The sequence below is a fragment of the Coturnix japonica genome, chromosome 2, assembly GCF_001577835.2.
Source record: "Coturnix japonica isolate 7356 chromosome 2, Coturnix japonica 2.1, whole genome shotgun sequence".
In the NCBI taxonomy this organism is placed as follows: domain Eukaryota; kingdom Metazoa; phylum Chordata; class Aves; order Galliformes; family Phasianidae; genus Coturnix; species Coturnix japonica.
This window is the reverse complement of record NC_029517.1, coordinates 132,996,613-133,019,892: the sequence shown is the minus strand read 5'-3', so window position 1 is coordinate 133,019,892 and position 23,280 is coordinate 132,996,613. Positions and strand designations below refer to the sequence as shown.

The 23,280-nt window shown below is 42.0% G+C and overlaps 1 protein-coding gene across 9 annotated transcripts in view; it reads right to left on the bottom strand.

Annotated features, from left to right (window-relative positions):
• Positions 1-23,280, bottom strand: part of ADGRB1 (adhesion G protein-coupled receptor B1) — a 264,284-nt gene that overhangs the window by 148,584 nt on the left and 92,420 nt on the right. For 7 of the 9 annotated variants that reach the window (XM_015856456.2, XM_015856458.2, XM_015856460.2 and 4 more), the window contains exon 3: positions 2,846-3,004. The exons of the other annotated variants lie outside the window; for them this stretch is intronic. In XM_015856456.2, the coding sequence (XP_015711942.1) occupies positions 2,846-3,004 (159 nt within the window). The remainder of the gene's footprint in view (positions 1-2,845; positions 3,005-23,280) is intronic. 9 annotated transcript variants of the gene reach the window in all.

Here is a 23,280-nt window from a genome sequence, read left to right as displayed (position 1 = left end):
CATCGCTATATCTAGAGAGCTAGTCAGGTGTTATTACAAGGTATTAATGTGCTGCACAATTTAAAATGAAGAAGTACTTCTGCCCAGTTCTTTTTTTTTTTTAAATATGGATATATACACATACACATTATTATAATTTTTTAAAGGAATTCAGATCTAGTTAACTGCAAAATGAAATGAACATTTAGGAAGAAAACAATTCAAGTAGAAGAATGAATGCCCTACTCATCTCTAGGAAACCTATGAGCAGAAGTCAGTGTGACAACAATGGAAAATTTAAAACAGATGGATTTCTAATCTACTCCTAAATCCTTCAAGAAGAGAAGGAAAAGTGCAAATATTTTACATTTTCATGGGCCACCTTTTATTTTTTTATTTCAAGGAATAAAAAGTGCATCTGTCTTGGGCATGGCTCCAAAGGCAACAAGGGATACATACATGGAGCTAATTGCATAGCTAGCATAGACACAGAGAGATGCAGGTTTATCTTGAGGTAGGACAAGACGTGCACAGGCAAGTGCTCCTGAAAGAATAATTGTTCACATCTTCCTTCAAATGTTTTCCAGTTTATTAGCATGAAAGCATCACAACGGGTCTCAGCAGTTTGCCTGCAAAGAGGCACTTGGGAAAATTAATCAGAATTAATTCATTTTATTTGATTTCAAAGGGGTAAATCAATTTGAGCTGCCTCATGCTGTGGATGCACACTCCTTCTAAACTAGGGCTTTCAACATAGTTTGAGATCCTTTATTCCCAAATAAGCTAAGCTGAACTAACCGCGCTTTAATTGGAGCAGGAGTTGACTGGGTGTGTAATGGGAAGGGGACAGGAAGAAAAGTGAAATAATTTATTGAATCATAGCCCCCTGGGAACAATCAGCCTTTCCTGCACTTAGGATCAGCTTTACTGAGTGCTGCACTTTAGAAAAGTGTAAGTAAATAAGTAGTGAGTAAATAGTGATTAACCTTTCAGTGCTCTGCTCTACAGAATAAGTGGAAGTGGAAGTTGCCTTCACCCCTTCCTTGTCGCAGGAACCACAGGAGATCCAGCATGAAGAAGAGCAAAGGTTGGGGCAGACTAAAGGAAGACATTATGCCCCCTGCTCAGTGCAGGACCTGGAAATTGTGTCCATCCTAAGATATCTCAGTTCAAGAGACATGTGAAGGAATAAAAGGAGTCTTAGGCAGAGACATGAAGATGATCAGGGCTGGGAATGGATGTGCTGAAAAGAATCTGCTAGATCTGAGATCCTCCCTCATTTATCCAGCATAGGAATGGAACTCTTAAAGAGTTTTTTTACCTGTTTACTATGTGCTCTCATGTCTCAAAAATGACCACAGCCACACAGCCTTCTCTACCCGCTCATAATGCTATTTCCAGATTCACTCCATGCTGAAGTTCAAGAACTGTTTGGACAGCACTCTCGGAAATATGATTTGATTTTGGGGTAGTCCTGTGTGGATCCAGCAATTGGACTTGATGATCTCTGTGGATCCCTTCCAATTCAGGATATTCCATGATTCTTTGTGTCTTCTCATTCAGAGCCATGTCCAGCAAGACGCAAGACCAATGTGTTCTTTCATCCAGCTCCATTCAGGTGCAACCAGTTCTAGAACTGGGCCCTCCACTCAGGTCTAGCTTCCAGGTCCTTGGCAATGGATGGATGCACTCTCACCTTCACTGCTCTAAGCCCCAGCTTCATTACAACTCCAGAATCACCAGCAAACACATGGGACATCAGATAAATTTCCCTAGTGTGGGTGAACCTCAGAGGAAAATTAGGAGCTGTGAGTCAAGGAGATTAAGTTCAATATACCAGAAGGTTTCATTTTGAAAAATAAAAATAAAAAATCTAATTGCAACATGATTTAAATTTATGGAAATGCTAAAAAATTCATGAAATCATTTTAGCCCTCATTAGAGGAATATATTTATGTCCCTCTATTTGAACTTCCTCTTTATCAGGAGACACTTCCCCGTGTTTGAAGGCTACTGAACTCTCCCCAGTTATTTGCCTAGCTGGAGGAGTTATTCAAACATTTTCTACTACAAAATTGAAACAAAAAGCAGTGAATATTTATAAGCAGCCATTTGCTAGAATTTTCTGGGCTGAGACACTTCTGATGTTGCTCTTCTCCTCCACATTCCTCTCTACTCAGCTAACGCAAAAGAAGCATTGGGAATGAAAGTGCCACAGGTCACCATCTCAGCTCATCAGTATCAGTGCTGACAGTCTGCCCACTGCCCCCTGGAGAAGAGGACTTGGAAAGAGATTGTGTGTTAGGAGGAGAGCAAGGCCTATGTAAAAGATTTGTCTTGGTCAGGCCATGTGTTTTGCCCAAACCCATCTAATGGCCATGTCTAAGTGCTATAGGCTTTCATTTTGTAACAGAAACACATAGCAACAGTACACTTGACTGGGAAGGTGAACTAAGCCAGAGGAGGATGGAAGAAGCAATACTAAAGTCTCTCTTAGCTCTATGCCTTATTGGCTTAAGAGGTCAACTGTCAAAGATATGTCCTTAGGGCATATGTTTTGCCATCTGTGGCAGGCTTTGCAGCAGTCTATGAATACCTGGTTTAAGTCTGCTTATGGATACCTGTAGATTAACCTCTATTCTGTGGGATCTGCAGACATGTGTTGTAAGACAGGTCAACATGTATGCATGTGCACGTGTGACTGCTAAACAAGCAGGGAAGGCCAGGATCATGCACAGCAGGTGCTGCATGCTCCCTTGAGCCATTCATAAGTCACTGCCTTTCATTAATTACAGCTATGGGACTGCGACCTTCTTGAGAAGAGTGACCCGCTCGCACACGTGCAGGGGAACATGCCTCCACTTACTATTGCACGCCTTCCTATTGCACAGACGTCCTTCCTCCAGGACTCCCTCGCAGGCCAGGCCTTCATTGGGAAGGGGCTTACAGGTACGCATGCGGGTCTGCAGGCCTCCCCCGCAGTCCTTGGTGCAGTCACCCCAAGCCGACCATGTGTTCCAACCACCTGGGCAAAATCCAGAAAATCCCTGTCAGCTTCAGTGTCATGGTAGACAAAGCCAGACCTACAGACCCTGTGATGCACCTACTTCCAAGGCCTTGAAGCAAGATGCCTTAGGATGTGATAGGCAGACCACACAGAGAGACAAAATATAGGAGAGGAAAGAAGAAGGATTTACTTTTCACTGACTTCTCTTCAACTATCCTCTACCTTTAAACAGGAACTTTGGTCTTTGATGTGATATATATTCTCAATTTCAGGTGTTCTAGCCTCTCTACATTGTGATTTATGGTGCAGTGGAGATTGCATCTGCTTTATGAGCTGTGGTCTCCACTGCTCCCTACTCATCTTGGTTAGGAGACCATCTCTGTCTTGCAGAAATTGGGTCCTTAACAGTCTATCCAGGTACTAGTTAAGAATATGGAGGAATTACTACCAAATTCTTGCACAGGGGCAGGCAGATAATAATCATCTCCCCCCACAGCATGAAGAGATGTGGGAGGGGTGTCAAGAACTCATTTATTTCATAGGGAACAACATAAATCTCATCCCCATTTGCCTGCGCTTTAGTCAAACATTGGGAAATGGGTTACTTTGTCTCCCACAGCTTGGCTGGACCAGTTTATCATCTCAGTTCCAACCTGTCAACACCTCCTAGACTCTTTCATACTCTTCCTAAGCCTGTGCTTGGAGTGATGCGCTTACAAACTGCTATAGAATCATAGAATGGCATCGGTTGGAAGGGAGCTCAAGGATCATCTTTTCATTCCCTGTGTAGTTATCATAGATTCCTGCAGATTTGTTCCTCTTAATCATCTTAATCATGAAATTAGTTTAATTTCATGGTCTAATCCAGTTTTACATAGTGCTTGGGAACACTTTTCCATTTATTTGCATGGACTATGAAAGATTTCCTCCTTCCTCTTGCAGTTTTATTCCTCCTCCATGAACAGGGGGACCAGCCTAGCCAAGCTCAATTTTTTTGCTCTTAAGACAAAGTGAGAATAAATACATGCATCCTTCACAATGTTGAGTGAAGCGGTATAAATACTCAGTAACGAGAATAACTTAGGAAAACAGATCAGGATGGAAACACAGGTTGTGAACCTTCTGACAAGTGGCTCAGGCATCCTGGAAGCAGTGGGAAGTATAGATTGTTATAAGCACACAATAAATACTTGTTCTTCAAGGAGATGGTCTTTCCCTTGAAAGTCACTTTCTCTGCTGGTTTCTTTTCTAAACAGTGTAGGGAAATAGGCTTGTCTCTCCTGTTCCCTGATGGGAGATAGATTGTGTTTCAGCTGCAAGAGAGGCCAATGGCATAATGGCAGATATCCTGATGCCTCAGTTGAGCTGATCAATAGGGCATCTGTAACCAGACACATTTAAAAGCTAATAAACTCTTTGATTGCCCTTTTAAGATATCTTTCTTTCCTCTTCCTGAAAGATTAGGAGTGGGGCTGGAGAATAGAGAGTGCAGCTGCACATAATCTTTAGCTAAGTTTTTTCTTCTTGGGGTGCTTTTTGTGACAAAATGTAAGTGCTCCAGTGTATTAGAAGGTTATTTTATGCAGTGTTTGTAAGCAAAACAAACACAAACCAGTTATCGAAACTTCTTGTCTATCATGAAGGAATATTCAAACAGGAATGCATTTCAGGATGTAATCTGTTATGAAGGCATTTAATCCCCAAAAAGTATACAGAAAAACATAATGCCTAGTCTCAATAAAGGGTAGAGGAGTATAGTGCAGACACCTGACTTTGACTTGTTCATACTCTGCTTATCAGCAGCAAGGGCTGGTCCAGTCAGTATAAGATAAAAACCATCATGATTTCAAAGCTTTAACCAGAATGAGATCTCTTTATGAGGCTAGGTAACTTCCTTCCTCGGTTTTCATCCCATCTGTGAGTACTAAAGAGAAGCTGGAGTAGAAGTACCAGCGCACTTACTAAATCAGCACAGGCATTTACAGCCAAGACAAAGGTATTCCCCACTTTATGGTGTAGTCCTTTTTTATCATCAGGTTGCCCCATGGTCCTGACAAATGAAATACTGCATGTTATCTATCCTGTTTATTGGCTGTCAAATAAACTTTTTGAAATCTTTCTTCTTTTCCTGGGTCTAGTCATTTGTTGTTTCAAGTGATTTGTCTTTTTTAGTGGTGCTGTAAAGAAGCAGTTAAGGGTCTATTACATGAAGTTATACCCATCCCATTTGGAGGAAGAAAAAGAAGTGCTGTGTCATGAGAAAAACATTCAGCTCTTCTGTTTTCACTATGTGAAAGCATCTGGAATGGAAATGGAATGGTACTGCTGGATAATGGCCAGTGAATGAGTGACCACAGCTGTGGAATGGCTGAACTGTGGCAACAAAGAAATGAATCATAAAATAATTTAGGCTTCAAAAGACCACTAAGATCATCCAGATCATCAACCCATTCCCACCATGCCCACTAAAACCACATCCCTCAGTGCTTCATCTATACATTTCTTGAAAACCTCCATGGCTGATGACTCCACCCCCTCCCTGGGCAGCCTGTTCCAGTTCATTACCACTCTTCTATCTTAGATTTTTCTACAAAAGAACCTTGAGCTTGTTTAGAGATTCCAGCAATGGAGCACCACCCTTGACCAATGAATGGGACATCTCTATCAGGGAAGATCATCCTTTTCAATCTAGCGCACATTTTCCAGAGGGACACACATTGAGAAGTGAGGGAGGAAGGAGACAAAAGCTCTGGGTCCACTGCAGATGCCACAGAGGAGAAACATGCAGTTTTGTCCTTGTAGTAGTTGCATACATGTTTAGTTGCTCAGTTCATCAAGAATGACTCACTGAGCTGCAATCAAAGGGATGTCCCTTCATGGACACCCCTTCTCATAAGAGATATAACTTGGTTTTCACACAACTTCCTTGCTCTGTTGCTTTTTATATATCAAGCGTGGGTTTGGAGGAGACCTCACTGATGCCAAAAAGCAAGTGTGAGGTGAAACACAAAGCAGAATCCCAGTGAAGCTAATGGGACATTTTGCAGATAGTCCCCTTTGCCCCTGGAGTCCTGTTTCATCAGCTTTCAATGAACTGCTGCACCCTGCTGATCGATGTGGCTTGAATTGCCATCTGTCCTTAATCCAAAAATAATGAGTCTGCTACAACTGCTTTATGAAGGATTTTACTTTTCAAAGGCACTGACTCCTGTGAAGGTCATATGCCCAACCAGTTTCTATTTAGCAAAGTTTTGCTCAGCTGCAGCCTTGCAGGCCTGTAGACCTTCCTCATTCTGCACTTTTGTTCTCTCTAGCTGGAGTAAGCTGTGGCTTACATTTCTACTTCCAGAGTTTCCTATCACAATCAGAAGCCATAACTTCAATCCTATATCAAGGTCTGTCTTTTATTTTTCATTTATGAGAGCAGAGCTAGCCCCTCATACGAGTTTCATGAAGCCAGCTGTTGCATATGAAGCTGAAGCTCATGAGACTGTTTCGAGTGCCCTGGAGATTGCCATTCAGGGAGGCCTTTAATCCAATTTCTAAAGAGCTTTTTGATCCTTCTCAGTCAGTTCTTATCATGATCACGTACTAAAACAAATTACTTTTCACGCTAGGCTGACCCAATGCATTCTAATTCTCCACAGTTAAATGGAGAAACTTTCAAGATGGTCAGACTCAACTTTTAAGCTCATATTTCCTATTTCTTGTTCTGAATCTTAAGTGGAGATGCCAAAAGAATAGGTTTTTCCTACTGCAAAATAACAGAGATTGCTTCACTTAGAAGCCTCATACAAACACCCTTGATCTTTGGGAAGATTTGCATCCCAATCTAGAGTTTATCTTTGCAGCTGACAGCTGTGATGTGTCTCAGACACCAGTCAGTCAATCATGCCTTTTAATTTAACAGCAATGCCTTAAATTAGATGCCAGTGACAACGGAAAAAACAACAACAAAACAAACGAAGAACAACAAAAAAAACCAACTAAGGAATCAACACAAGCCAATTAACAGAGCACAGGAAAAAGGTCTTTGCTGACACACTACATCTATCTCTGGCTTTTTCTTCTTTAATTTAACCTCTGCATGACCACAGCTGCAGATACTTTTGTTTGGCAGCTTTCTCTTGAACTCCACAGGCCAGGATATCTTACGTCTGAAAAAAACATGATGAGATTACATAAAGCCATCACAGTTTCGTGTACAGTATCTGGAATTATTTTTAGTGGACTTATCATGGGAGTCCCAAAGGCTTGGGAATCATCACCAGCTTGAGGCTGTGTGAAAAAAAATAATTATATTGCTTATGGAAATGAAGAGGTAAAGATGTTAAAAGAAGATTAAGAGTGAGATTGTTTTGTATGTGAAAGTTAGGTGTCTTATCTAAACTTCTTATACAATGGGGAAAGAGAAAGAGATGCTCCATAGGGGCTTATAGCTACCTTTTCTTATATGTCAAGAAGAAAACAAGTCCAGAAGGGACTATTCTGAAGACAGTTTTCTATTATACAAAGCAGAAATCTTTCCCTGGAGAGCCATGCTTTCAATTTGATACCTCTGTGCAAGCCAGGAAATAACTCTTTCAGGAAGATGTCCCTTTCTGATGCCCACGTGATGAGGCCACATAGCAGCACAAGTGAGTTGCTCAAGTGGTTCATTCTCTTCTCTTTCAACAATAAACCCAATATTATGTGTTATAGTTTCACAGATTGTAAGCACCAATATCATAATTAACCACCCAAAATCCCAAGAAAGCAAAATCATTCATTCTAGCTTTTCTGTACAATCTCTTTCAAAATCTCTTTCAAATCCTGTCCCTGTTCATTGCAGGGGAGTTGGACTAGATGGCCTTAAAGGTCCCTTCCAACTCAATTCTATGATTCTATGATTCTATGATTCTATGATTCCATGATTCTATGATTCCATGATTCTATGATTCTATGATTCTATGACTTATTCTCATATAGAGAAAAAGGAATGTAGGAACAAGAGTTTGGGAATTAAAGTTTTCCATGTGATGATTAATGAGAAGAAGGCAGATCAAGGCAGATTGTGTTGGAAGAACTGCAGATTTCAATATGGGCCCACCAGTGAGATAGATAAGGGAGATTTGAGACAGAAGCATTGATCTGCAGTTAGGATTATATTTTCCATCCTGAATGTGTTTCCCTCTATTCAACTCTATAATTATAATAGCTTTTTCTTGCATCCTGAGGAGGAAAGACCAAAGTATCCAGAGCACAAAATCATATTGCTTTTGCTGTGTAGGTTCAACTAGTGGAACAGCTCAAACTCTAACACTGAACATGAAAAATATCAAGAGAAGCAACGTGTAGCATCTGGACAACAAGGCGGTTTCTGATATTATCCCAGATTCTTGACTTATTCCTATCTTTAACTTTACATCTATAAATCCCTTCCATGAAGGTATGCAGAAATCAGGTCACTATGTACCACCACCATCCAAAGATCGCTCGCATCACTCACTTTTGAATACTCAAAAAAAAAGTGGTGTGATTTTCAAAATGGCTAAAGCTGAAATTGATTTCTGTTATGTTCACAAGTGCTTTCTGTCTTTCCAGATGAAGGCATCAAGTCCCTGTTCAGAAAAACATTTTAAGACCAGGTTCAGTCTCCCCCTGTTCTGTGAATCGTTTAAGGATGGAAATGAGGCCACAGTGCTCAGCTTTCAAGGAAACCCAGCACAGGGCTGTGCTTATTACATGAATCCCTGCAAATGAAACACTAGGGATAAAGATGGATTATTTATGTGGAAATTATGGGGGAGGTGGACAGGGAAATGAGAAAGGGAATGTTTAGTTTGGAGCAAGAAATCAAATAAGACTGTGGAATAGTCCTCCTCTAAGGAAGCCGTAGGGGCTTCATCACTTCACTTATTTCAAAGCAGAACAGGGAAAATATCAGAGAACAAACTTGTAAGGATAAAATCCAGCATGCACCACTGGGGAGGAATGAAATGCTTCCCCGCCTTGAACCTCTCTGATTCTGCATAAATCACATCAGAGCTGAGTTCACACACTGTTTGCTTCTTCACGTTGTTGCAGACCTTGGTGCAAAGCACAGAGGGGACATATTAGCATAGACACACGCATGCCTCTGTACAGAGATAAATAGATGAACACATTATAATATAACCGTGTAGCCCAAGTTGACTGAAACCTTTTCTGATGTGCATGTCACTACCTATTTGCATTAAAGTTTATTAAAATGGAAATCAAAGAAGGACAAGAAATTTTACGCCATGTGCCATCTACCCTGGTCTGAAGCACCTCAGTTTCCCCAGAGTTGTTTTCACCCTTCTGTATAAAATCCTCTCAGAACTCCAAATAAACCCATAAACACAATGACACGTTCTAACACCCAGAGCTTTGCAAGCCCAATGTAACTTTAGTTTGTTTCCTGAGTGCTGTTTCCAGCTGAAGGATTTCTGTGGTCCCCAGGAACACAGTATCTCAATTCTCCATGTGCTCCAATATATTTATCCTTACAAGAGCCCCTGCAAGACAGGGCTATACTGTTACAGCATCTACAAGCATGAACACAGGGGAGATGAAAAGATAAAAGACTTGCCTGCAGAATCACAGAGGGCCTGCTGTACAACATAGACAGACATTAAATTTTCTTTATGTTAAACATCTTAAGGGAGAACAAAGCATAAATCCACCAGAGAACCCATGCATCACAGTATCACAACATCATGGAATGGTTGAGATTGGAAGTGACTTCTAGAGGCCATCTGGTCCAGCCTCCTGCTCTGGCAAGGTCACCTAGAATAGGACAACATTCAAATGGCTTTGGAATATCAAAACTGAGTCAGGCATGTCATGATCAGAGTGGTTTTGCCAAGGAGACACCATTCTGCAGACACAACGCAAACTCCAGTGCAGCTGCCTTGGCAGTTATTCAACCAAATATTTAATGACATTTTGATATGAACAGCCAAACCCTCTTCATACAGAGATGTCAGTAATAAGGATTTTGCCTGGAAGGAGAATAGAGGTGGCTGAAAACCACATGAAAGCAATCAATGTGTGTGCACCTCAGAGGAAAGATGGTGAACAAGCAGGTTGTCAGCAGGTATTCCTGTCCTCGGTGTCCTCTCCTTTGTGGAGATGTCAGCTACACTCATCCTGCAGTGAGAAAATGCTAATCCTCCCTTCCTTGCTGGGCAAAGGCTGACTTTACCAGCTCATCCTTTGACACATTTTTAGTGTTTTTAATTGTAGGAGGGAGTAGACTTCGGATTTGGTTTTTTTCTTGTGTGGTTTCTTTCATATTAAGATTTCGTTTCAAGGGATGGAATAGGCAGAATAGATGGGTCATGTATTTCTTGGCCTAGGTTAGTACAAAACTCTAAGGGAGATAGTTGTACACTTCTATGCTGATGTATGTCTAAAAGTTATGTTGCAGAGTAGAGAGGAGTCTGTCTGGAGAACCCAAAGCTGGGAGTCAATAAAGACTACATAGCCAAATGGCTTATGAGATCACTTTGCTGTAAAGAGATACCCATATACAAAACAGCTCTGGGGAGAATCACTGTATGAACTAGATTGGCTGGTATGAGAAATTACATTGCACTGGTGAGCATCCAAGCCCACTTTCTTGGGTCGATCACTCTCACTGGAGTCAGAAATGGTGTTATATATTAATGCCTGGAAACAGGCTGAGAGTGGTAGGACTTAGTGCCACAGGATACAGTGGCAGGAGAAGATAATACTGAGCACATTTGTATGAGAGATGTTCAGGATAAGTGATGGTATTACTGCAGCAAGAGAGATTATGAAGATGAGGGTTAAGACTCTGACTTTTTACCTTCTCAGTCAGAACCCATACACCAAATAGAGTAAAACAGTACAACAAAACAAGCAGTGAGATGCAGGATCATTTCTCCCTTTTATACAGGTTCTAGGTACCTGGCTGAATCATGGTGCAGAGTGGGAGATTTCCACTCCTAATACACAGCTGGAACTATGATGGTTATGCAGTTTCCTCCTAGACATACAATTCTCAAAGGTGTTGAGAAAAATAAATGTTTAGACACTGTAAGATGGGAAAGATCAGATTTAACTGAAGTTCCAAAGTTTCTACTGGGATGCAGCTTTTGGCTGGGAAGACACTGAATGGAGTTTATACTTGATTGATAGATATTGGAAGTGCTAAAGAAGTATAAAAAATGAGAGCCACTGTGTAGCATATATTGACCAATCTATCCCTATATGCAAACACGGGCTGCAGAGAAATAAATATAAGTTTTCACCTCCCCATAAGTATCTGAGCTCCATGCTGGTCTACCAAGCTACTTCCAAAGCACTTCAAATCCTGTTGCTGGCTATTTTCCTAAACAAGTATCTCCTTCATCACTGGGATACGTATTACAATAGGCCATCTGGTAGGTGGTCAGGTTTTTGGCATCACAAACCTTGAAATTACCCAGTAAGTCTTTCACTCTCTGGTCTTTGCAAAGCCTCACTGCTTCATCTGATACTGAATAGTCAGTGTTTGCATTCTGCTTGCTATTCGTCTGTGTTCTGATGATTATTTGAGCTCTATTTGATGCTCAAATTAATTAGAATATTTTGAAAATGATTTAACATGGTTCTGTGAACCCACCACTGTCAAAGGTAGGAAATGAGACAGTGAGGTACATGTAAATCAATCTGGGGCTGGCTCATCTGACAGCAGATGAGTCCTCTGGACAACCAGGACCTCAGCGTACAATCCAGCAGGAAGGCAAAGGTATGTCTAAGAAGTACATCAGAAGTACCCAAATCACATGCTGCCACTACACTGCTTCATTACAGTTTAAGTAGCCAGTGGCAGCAGTTCTGTGTCTGGGAGCTGTAGGTGTCCCTGTTCATTGCAGGAGAGTTGGACCAGATAATCTTTAAAGGTCCCTTACAACTCAAACAATTCTATGATTCTACGATTCCATGATTCTAATCTATGGTATGCTAAGCCTAGCCTTGATACCAATAAGCTTTAACCAACAGAAACCAAGGAGAATCCTATCTAAAACAGTTCCTTCTCATAAAATTCCTTCTTCTGGGAGAGGATCTGCTCAAGGAAAGGAAGGCACAGTAGTGAGCAAGTGTAGCAGTATCATCTGTCAGGGTATTAATTATGTCAACACAGATGCTGAGAAGATGCCAGGAAGTCTCAGCATTTACCTAAGCATTAGAAAATGATCTTTTTTTCACTTTTTGTTTTCTTATTAATTGCCATTTATATTCCAGCAGTGTTAAAGGGTCTTGAATAAAGCAAAAGCTATCCTGGGATTGGTGCAATGTGGACAAAACTGTTATAGACAATCCTTGATCCTAAGAGCCTGCATTAGATAGTACCTGAATGCTGCTGTGATTGGTACTGCAGAGTGAGTAATAAGGGTGTGCATAGGGAGAGAAGAGTGGGTATAACAGCACAGAGATTCAGACTGTTTACACATTATTGACCAAATATAAACATGTCCTGGAGCATCTCTCATATGAGGAAAGGCTGAGTAACCTGGGTCTGTTCAGCCAGGGGAAAAGAAGACTGAGTGGGAATCTGGTAAGTGTTCCTCTAAGGGGAGGTAGGAGACAAATGGATGAGGCCAGACTCTTCTTGGTGGTGTGTAGAGACAGGACAAGGAGTAATGGCCTAAAACTTGAACATAGCAATTTCTATACTAGCATATGGCAGAACCTCTTTACAGTAAGGGTGGCAAAACACTGGAACAGGTTGCCTGGAGAGGCTGAGGAGTCTCCTTCTATGGAGAAATTCAAGACCCAGCTGGACACCTACCAGTGCGACCTACTGTATATACCTTGCTTTAGCAAGTGGACTGGACACGATGATCTCTTGAGGTCCCTTCAAACCCCTGCAATTCTGTGGTTCTCTGATTAAACATCATGTGCATTAACTTTTCTCTTTATGTGAGAAAATGCAAACATCTATGAGCTATAAAATTGTCTGCACAAATGGTTGGACCCTGATGAGACCACAGATATTATTTTCCCTCCTTCCAAAACATGTTCCAACATTGAGTGGAAATGAATCCATGTAAGAACAGAAGATGGAGACTAGCAGAAAATTTCTCTGCCTCTTTTTTTCTCACCTCTGGTACGCAGAGCAGTCAAGAGTGGTTAGATTATTATTAACTGATAGTGACAGGGAGAGTTTAGGATGGAGAGCCAGCATATGAGGCATCATTATTTCTTTCTCTAAGACTCCATGAACCTGGAAATATGTCTAAACCCATCCAGATAGCCACATGAATAGGAATGATGTTCAGTCCACATCTCCACTCCTCTTTTCAGGACATCTGAAGCCCTCATAAATGTGATCCCCGTGGCACAAAACGAGCATGGTAGGCAACCTGAAGTGAGAGCTCAGTTCCCTGCATCCCCCAGACCAGTACCTGATAGACTCCAATCTCTCAGAATGGTTTACTCCCAGAATTTCTCTCTCCTTTCTCCTAAATACAATCCAAAAAACTCCCCTGGAAATACTGAGTTCTTGTCCAGCAATTTTCAAGTAGCACATGGTAAACAACAGCCAGTAATTATACCTACTAATTACGAGTGAATGCTGCCTGAAGAGTTGTGTTCTATTTTATTTCCCTTTGTGGCCACCCAAGATGGCCAGTGATGGCCAAAAAAATAAAAATAATAAAAAAAATCCAGGTGAGACAGATCAGCATTGTGCGATTACAGATGGTCCCCCAAATGTCTCAGGTTGGATACGTCTTTTTTGAGCACATTAATACGAGCCAAGAGCAACATCTACTGGCCAAGTTGTTTAGTGAGATCAAGTGTAGATCAGGCAAAGCCCACACACTTTACAAACCACAATGCACCTGTGAGATATTTTTAGCAAGCATCCAAACACAACTAGTTAGCACCAGCACTTACCAGCTGTGGAAACTGTCTCCAAAGCAAATATCTCAGCTCTTCACATCCGGACTTAGCTCAGATGCATAAATAATCTAAAATGCAGTTCAAGCTCACTGTGTCCCAGGTATCCTTGTAGTGAGCAAATATCTGTGTCTCTCCACTTAGAATCATAGAATCATAGGATGGTTTGGGTTGGAATAGACTTCAAGGATCATCAAGTTTCAGATGATCCACTGCAGGAAGGGTTGCCAATCATTAGATCAAGCACTAGGTCAAGCTGCCCAAGGCTCCCTCCAAACTGGCCTTGAGCATCTCCACCAACAGGGCACCCTTAACCTCCCTAGGCAATCTGTTCCATCACCTCACCCCTCTCTCAGTGGAAAACTTCCCCCTGTTATATAACCTAAATCTTCCCTCCTTTAGTTCAAAACCATTCCCCCTAGTCCTATCATTATCTACTTGTGTAAAAAGTTAATTTTTCTCCTGTTAATAATCCCCTTTTAAATACTGGAATGCTGTGACGTCCTTGCTTCCATTGCCTGTACTTGCCCTATTCTTCCCTTGTTTGACCAGCAGGTCCTTCCCAAGCCATGCTGGTTTCCAGCCTCCCCTGCCTGATATATTATTCTAAGGGATTAAAGAGTTCTTGTGCTCTCAGAATGGCATCCTTAAATAGTAGCCAGCTTTGTTCCACTTATTTCTTTGACTCTAAGGACAGCTTCCTAGGAACCATAGATCTCATCCAAAGATTCCTTAAACAGCTGAAGTTCACTCTCCTGAATTTCAGGGTCCAGACTCCACTCTTTGCCAGGCCCACATTCTGTGAGGTCAGGAACTCAATCAGGACATGGTCACTGGAGCCCAGGCTGCCTCATATCTTAGTGTCTTTAATGATCTCGTCTGCATTGGTGAGCATCAGGTCCAGCAATGTTTCACCCCTGGTCAGCCTGTTCAATACCTGAACCAGAAAGCTTACATCAAAGGGCTACAGGAGTCTCCTGGATCACTTGCAGCTCACTATACTTTTTCCCAGCAGATATATCCAGGTAGTTGAAATCACCCAAAAGGATAAGAGCGTGCAAGCATGGCACTTCTTGCAGATGAAGCAAGGTCTTGTCAACAGGCTCCCCTTGATCAGATGGCACCTCGACCACCAGCTGTCCTTTACTGATCCTATCCTTCATCTTAACCCACAGTCTCTCATCCTGTTCCTGACTTTTTTCTCAGAGACAGCACCTTGCAGCCTATCCACCTTTTAACACAGAGGGCAACACCCTCATGCCTCCTATTCTGTCTATCCATCTTCACAGCATAGTGCTTCTTACACTTCTTGTAAATCATGCCTGCTAGAATCACTTAATGGCTTGAGTTGTAAGGGATCTTAAAAGACCATTTAGTTCCAGCTCTACCAAAGTTGCAGGGAATTACTGATGGGGGTTTTCATGTAGTCTAACTATAGATACTGAAATATAAATTTCCAAATCTGAAGACAAATTATTACTTTAAAGGTGGATTACAGGGAAAGAGGGGATGGAAGGGCTTCACTTTCCAAAAGGATCTGTCTAGATTTTGTTAAATTCAGTTTTATTGGTAGATCTTGTCTCCCCTCACCATCAGCCTCTCCATTCACAGTGCTTCTCAATGCAGAGTGTGGAGTGTGTGTCTATCACAGAAAAACTGGCATAGCTACACCCAAAAAATAGAAGCAAAGAAGACTGTGAGTTCACTTTATTAGGATGACTGAGTCTGAAACTCATTATTAATGGGCATAACTTATAACTCCATCTCTGCAGCCTGCAGGACAGGGCCATTTGGGCATTGATGGGTGAACAGAGCTCTAAGGAACTCCAAATCAATTACACATAAAATACAGTTTCCTATCCTCAGGAGAGCCACTTCTCCCTGCACAGCAAGATTTAAGAGGAAGAAAGGGTGAAGCAGCTTGATCTATCTCTTCTGAGCTCACTATAAGATCACATATAGTTCCCCAAAGCATTGCCAGAGTGGGCAGCAACTCACTCAATTTTAGACGTCTATGATACAGATATGTCATTAGAGCCACAAATTCTCATACTTAATGGAGCAAATAAGCATTCTTAAGAGTGTAGACTATATATTTCACCATCCTGCTTTTGGGTGAAATGATTGTCACCCAAGAATTGTCCATTTTTCTCTGTTCATCGTAGAAGGAGACCCAGCGACCATCTCTGATATTGAGGATGCCACTTGGTCAGTGAAATCCCATTCTCAGAGCATAGAGAACCTAGAGATGGCAGAGAAGCAGAAGTGGTTAAAATGAAAAGGAACCAAGAAACTGAAATGGCTTAAAATGAGATGGAAAGAACAAGCCTGCCTGATGCAGGCAGGTGGTGAACTTGCTCTGTGTAGGCATTGCCTGCTGACTCGCAACCACATCCAACTGTTCATTTGGCAGTGTCTTCTTTTAGGACATGATGTCCAGGTGTTCCCTGCTGATAAGACTAAAACCACGAGTTCTGAGGTCTGCCATGACCTTCTCAAAGGTAGGGACCAGCATTATTTAATAATTCAGGTGAGACTTCCTATAAATCTGATACATGATCTCAGAAGAGCCACCTTCTCTCTACCTCTGTTCCTTAAGCTAAGGGGAGTCTCTGATCATGACAGGAAATATAATGACAATGGCAGCTTTCTTCTCTTGTTGATTGTGATCTATAGGAAGAGATCCTGCTTGGAAGCAGTGTTGTGTATGTTTTACTGGGCCTGGTGTAGCCAAACCCATCAGATCCCTATTTGTCAGCTTCAGCCAGAAAGAAGTCATAAAAAAGTCTCCTTTTACAGGCACAACATCAGCAGAAAAGACAGAAAGATAGGTTCATCTTATGCTTGAATGTGAGCTATTGATAATGGCCTGGCTGAGTTCCTGCTGGGACCTTTTAGGCTCCCAGTACTTCATGGAGTAAGACAGGCAGGTTTTCACAGAGAAATGGATTAATCAGATCCAACAAACTGCTTCAATGACCAGAACAAAACAAATGGTAGTGAGTACCAAAAGGCAGTGAGAATGTAATGGGAGCAAAAAGATCAGGATACTCTTTAAGGCTTCTTTTACCTCTTCCTGAGGTTAACTAATTGTATCTGATGCTTTGTGGGCCTTTCCCGCTTGATTTCATACAAAAACTCATAGAAATACTTTCACTGCAATAGACATGGAAGAGTAGGGTACAATCATGGACAACTCTTCCTCTTCCTTCCATGTCTGCCCAAGTGCAATCTTCTGGTTACAGAAAATCTCACATGGGAATCTTTAAGGATAAGAGTCTCCTTGTACACATGAAGGGGTCCTCTTATATCTAACAAATAAAATAAAATAAAATAAATAAAAATTGCTCCAGGCTTCAAAGTCACTCAGATCTGGGTTCAGATCCATGCTTCCCGGTTGGCTCTTATTTCTAGATAATAGGTTGAATGAAAAGGCTGTATCTAAGCAGATGGGATGGTAGAGGTTTTCCAGTCCCTGGCTGTGCAGGCACGTGAGGATACATGAGGGTAATGTGTGAGCAGAGGCCAAATAAAGAATTGAACATAACATAAACCCAAGACAGGAGGGGCACTAACCTAAACAGAAAGGTTGAGGTCTTGTGTCTTCTTGAATAATGCAAGGAGCAAAATATCCTGTTACTAGCCTAGGGAGCAGACAATTAAAACACTACTTGAAGCAAATGTCTCCTGACTCTGGCTCAGAATTTCAATTAGTCTGGAAAGTCTTATTGCACTTAAGTGTAGGTTAGTGACATTTCAGAGAGGAGAGATTGATTGGGAGCCAGGTTACAGCTCAGCCAGTGGGGATCATGTCTAAGGGCCTGTCCTTAAAAAACAATGTGTGATCTCTGCATGGCATTTTCCTTGTTTAGCTCTATCACGTCTCCTATGAGAATGAATAATCCCAGAAGCCAGAGCTATGTCCCTTCCTTTCAAACACTGCCTTATTTTCTTTCTCATTTTCCTCTCATCTCTTCTTTCTGTCGATTTTTTTCCATTTTCTTTCAGCATCCTTAGGCATCCAAGCATTATTTCCTGTGTTTTTTTTTCCTTTCTTCCTCTTAAAGTTTCTAACCTTTTCTTGCCTCAAGAATCCATCTCCTACATCCAAGAAACTCTTTTTTCTGGCTTTGCAAAACCACATAAATCAGGAAAGCATCTTCCACTTTTGTCTGTGATGGACTGTGCCTTCTGTGTCATTGAATTTGGCAAAGCTCACAAAGAAGAGTCATACCACAGCAATATCACAGCAGTACCGGACTTACACTGGTAAGTGTAGCCACTTTTCATCAAAGGGAAAATACCCTCAGCCAGTTAAAATATATACATGTGAAATATGGTGAACACCAAGGAAACAACAGAGAAAGCCCAGGCAGAACTGGCCAACAGGTCCCTTTGGAGGGCATTGCTGTGCCTAGATGTGCCTAAAATAACTACAGTCCTGGGGAGACATGCATGAAATAGGAGGCAAACAGAGAAATGGCTACTAAGGATGAAGAAAGCCTTAGGAAAGTTAACTTCCTTATATCAATAGCGTGTTGATGGACAAGCCTGTTGCACACTGTACTGTAAGAATTATCTTCTGCTCAGAGGTGGTGACTTTAACCATTATCAATGCAATTTTTTGCCTGTAAATCTGATAAATTAATTTCAGGACCCACAGACACTTTGGTACTGGCAATGACCTGTGATAAGCTGTTTCATAGCTTCCTGATGCAGTGTCTTGGCATGCTAGGCTTGCCTACAAATTAAAGAGCCCTATTGAAAGACAGTATATATTAGCTCAGTTGGACAGTCAGCTGTCTACAAGAATTCTAGCTGGCCTGGAGACAGACTGCAAAGATAAAGCTTTTACAATAGCTATTTTAATTGCACTCCTTCTGCAGCCACTATGGAGACTACAGCAGTAAGTGTTGGGTTTGCTGGGGAAGAGAGGCTGCATGTCTCTGGTGGGCAGAGATAGCCAATATCTGCAAGAAAGTCCTATAACACAGAGATGCTCAGGATCAGCATTTACTCTTTCAGTTTTCTCTACGGCTTCCAAAGATGCTTCTGCGCTTATCTCTATATAAGCATGCGTGTATAAGGAAAATGCAATTAAATGTGAATATCCATTCTTTTTTTTTCTTATGTGACCAAATGCTCCTGGATAAAACGGCCATGTATGTTCCTCTAACCTCAGAAATGGCCAATAGATCTTTCTTCCAAAAGGTAATTCTCTTCTCCCTTGATCAGCTTTGAGGAAGGTTTCATTGTCAGAGGAAAGCCTGTGTCACATCATTACTCATCTTTTCCCACAGAGCCACTCACGGGCCACATGAGCCAAAATCACTCGCAAGCAACCCCTGACCCTTGAAAGCATCCTGGAGGTCTTCAAACACCCCTACAACAGATTTCTCCTCTTCACACCAATGGAGCAAAATGGATCGATGGGGGACCTGTTTTTGGTGTTTTGGTTTTGCTTTTCTTTTTTCAGTGAATAATTTAGACTAGCTGGGTAATATTTCATTTTACCCTAACCTTGTTTTACGCTTGTAATTTTTAATTCTAATAATTCCACCTCTAGCAAGCAGAGACTCCTGAGAGCACTAGATTATATCTCAGTGGGCACACTCTGTAATGCATAAATAACCTCTCTGCTGACAGCACAAGAGGACAGGCTGGGCTTTCAGTGACGTTTTTTCCCCCTCCCCCCCTCCGAAGTTCTCTTAAAGGAATCTTTATCTATGTGCAGCTATTCTGCAGCATGCTTCTGTTTTGTAGCAAAAGCACTATTTAAATGCAAATGTTGACTTTTTGCCAAGAACTGGAGGGAAAATACTCGGTCTAATGATATCCTTCCAAAAGAACAACTGGTGCTGTTTTAAAAGGAACTGCATCAGAAGGAGTTGGGATTTTGGTTCCTTGCCCTCCTAATCGCTTCTGCCAGTGTCTTACTCTCTGCCCTTTGAAGACATGCTTCTATCATATATTTGAAAGGGGGGAAAAAGGTGCTTTTATAGTACATAGTACATATAGATGTATTTATACAGGCTGAACTCAAAGTCTTTTGCGCACATTCTCCCTTCTCAGCCTTCCCAAAGAGATCCAGCCACTACACACTCACTCCAGTTCAAAATGTTCACTTTCTCCCTCCTCTGTTTCAGGACAGATGTTCCACATGTTAAATGTCTGGGTGACAGTGACAGTAAGGTAGCTGTTTCTTGCTTGTGTAGGAGGGAAAGTGGAGATTTAGACTCAGGATCTGGATGTGAAGGAGAGACAGGGTCAGTGAGAAAGGGAAAAAACGTCTGGACCAGGGTAGCTAATTTTGTTTGGGAGTACCACTGTCTACTCTTTTGTACCATTTGTCTCTGATCCAACACCAATTATGATTTAAAGCCCAAATTAGGGAATTACTGCAAAGGTAAATAGCTCAATAATGCTGAAAAAGTAACGAAGTTGGGCTAAACGCGGAGAAGGAAACAACACAAATACCCCCACAAAAGTGGCTTCACCCACAACCATAAGGCTAGCATCAAACATCCCAAGTTTCAATACATGTCTAATGCTCCCAACAGTAAGGCTTTGTGTAGGAGAAGTAAGAGCTTAATGAAGCCAGAATTTGACCTCAACCCACACATGCATGTCACCAGAAGCAGATAGGGCAAAGGAACTGCATGGGGATAACATCTTGCCTTGAATGCAGAGTGTTTGGAAGAGGACAGATGTGATGGAAGACCCGTCAACTATGAGAGCTGTATGACTAGCTGAGGACAAAACACGGGGCAGTGCAAGCTGTCTGTCAGTCTATGTGATTCACCTCAATCATAACAGCTTCCCACAGCCAACCTCCTCTGTGTTGCTCAGGGCTTTGCAGGCTGCTGAGTTTCGGTCTGCTTTTCTCTATCTGCTGTGGTTCAGTTACCAAGGAGACAACGATCAGTAAGGGGAACCTTTGTGACATCCAGGGGAGGAAAGTCAATGCAGATCACCCAGGGGATGAGAAAGGCCCTGAGCTCAGAGCTTAGGAGTGAGAAAGCATGTGTCTTGGCCCATGTGAGGTATCCCAGGCTGGCTACAGTCTAGAGGCTTGCAAAGCACTTTTTAAAATGAAATCAATCCATCTGTGAGTTGAGAGCCTGCCTCTTCTCAGCATCGACTGGATATTCATCTCCAATGGGAAACACAACTTATTAAAGTTAGAAATCCTTTTTTGGCCTGAACCAGTGGCCTACAAAGTGTTAGTGGTCAGGTCCAGTAGTTCAAGACTCATGGCACTAGAAAAAGAGCCACCAGGACCCATGTTGCCCCTGCTGTCCAGTTGTCCACAGTGAGCCCATGCATGCAAACACTCTCAGCATCCTCTGCTCAACAACAGCTAGCTGTGATACTGGAGATGAGAAATGGTCCCCTTGCATAACATCACCTCTCCACCCAGTGAACCAACAGGCAATAATTCTCCTTGAATCAAAGCTAGCAATTTAGAGTAGGGTGGGAAGTTTCAGCAACTGTCCTCCAGTATCCACAGTCTGCTTTTTTTTCTCTCACTTTTCATGGCCCAGGTGACCTTCACCCTGCCTAGATATTTTTTCAGGCTTGGCTGGCATTGAGAGTTGAGGCACAAAAGAGATGCGGTGCCACACTGAAGGTCAGAAGAGACACATCTCCCAACACATGACTTGTTGAGGACAAATAAACCCTTGACTGGAGCACTGCAGCTCTTGTTATTCCTGACTTGTCGTTAGCAATCACTTGCTGCAAAGCACAGGAAAGCACTGAGCCAGCACAATCCTGTTCCTTCCTTTCTGCTGTAACACAGCAGCTTGGAAAAGCTCCGTCCAACAGGCAGAGCCATCGGCATTTGGGGTATTTCTTCCCAGTCTCCACCTGATGATCAAATTATGACCTTGAAAGATGAGCGCTGAGGGGCCTTGTTAACTAGCAGGAGGTTGTTGAGCGAGCGCCTGCAGAAGTGGATTAAAAACCAATAACTCACGGGAAGGCCCTTCCTCTAGCAGCTAGGAAAGAGGGAAAACATATTTCAGTTCTATATATTCTCTTCTCCTGGGGAAGGCTCCGTAGCTGAAATGTCAGATTTAATTTCTTTCCAACATGGATTTTGCAAATAACTCCTTTGCTTCTTTTTAAGTTCAGTGGCTAATATGTCGGAGCGGTGACAGTCTCCAGCAATGATTTAATGGAAGAGAAAATACGCTTCTCCTGTGTCACCTTTAAAAAGCACTCAGCACAAAGGAGAATGTGAAGGAAGAACACACTCGAGATGCAGTGACCCCACAACAGGTAGCCAGCGTTGCCCAAGCCATAGCTATCCCCCCTTCCTCCTCTTTGTATCGACATAGGAAAGCAGGGCAGGGATGTGATTATCACGAGCAAACACAGCTTTTAACCGGCCAGAAGAAATCAATATCCCTTTACATCTGAATTTCTGTTTTTAAAAGATTTCAAAAGGAGACATGAGCTGTGAGAGTGCTAGTAGTGTAACGATGAGCCAGCACCGTGTTAAATCTGTTAGATTAGCAGATTTTGTACCCTTTTGTAATCATCCCAAATACCCACAGGACATAGGAATAGACCTTCTAGACAAGATGTGCTGGTCCCTCTCTGGTTGTCAGGAACAGATTTATCAGGGCTGGACAGGGTTGCAAATCTTACTCAAGAAATGGACCGGCCTACCCCAAGGTGTCTTATTCTGGTTCTGGTTCATAAAATCATAGAATCACAGAATCATAGAATCACAGAATCATAGAATCACAGAATCAAATTGGAATAGACCTTTAAGGTCATCTAGCCCAACCATCATCCTATTACTACCATACTATTAAACCATGCTACTCAGTGCCACATCCACCCTTCTCTTTTAAACCTCCAGGGATGATGACTCCACCACCTCCCTGGGAAGCCTATACAAATACCTCACCACTCTTTCTGAGATGATATTTTTCCTAATATCCAACCTGAACCTCCTCTGGCACAACTTAAGGCCATTGTCCCTTGTTCTGTCACTGTTACCTGGGGAAGGAGGCTGACCCCCACCTCACTGCAGCCTCTTATCAGGGAGTTAGATAGTAATAATGTCTCCCCTGAGTCTATTCAGACTAAACAATCTCAGTTCACTCAGATGCTCCTTGTAAGACTTGTGCTCTTAGGCCCTTCACCAGCTTCCAGCTTCACTGCCCTTTTTTGGATGCATTGTGGTTATATGATTGTGGTTGCTGAATCTTGACAGATCAGCATAGAAATGGTTGGAGCCAGTAGCACAGCTTATTTCAGACTGATTTGGAGCTACACCATAGGATGTGAACAAGGGTTCTATAAATAACAAACAAGACTGTTGGTTTGGTTTTTTTTTTCACTAACTGTATCTATCTATGGCACTC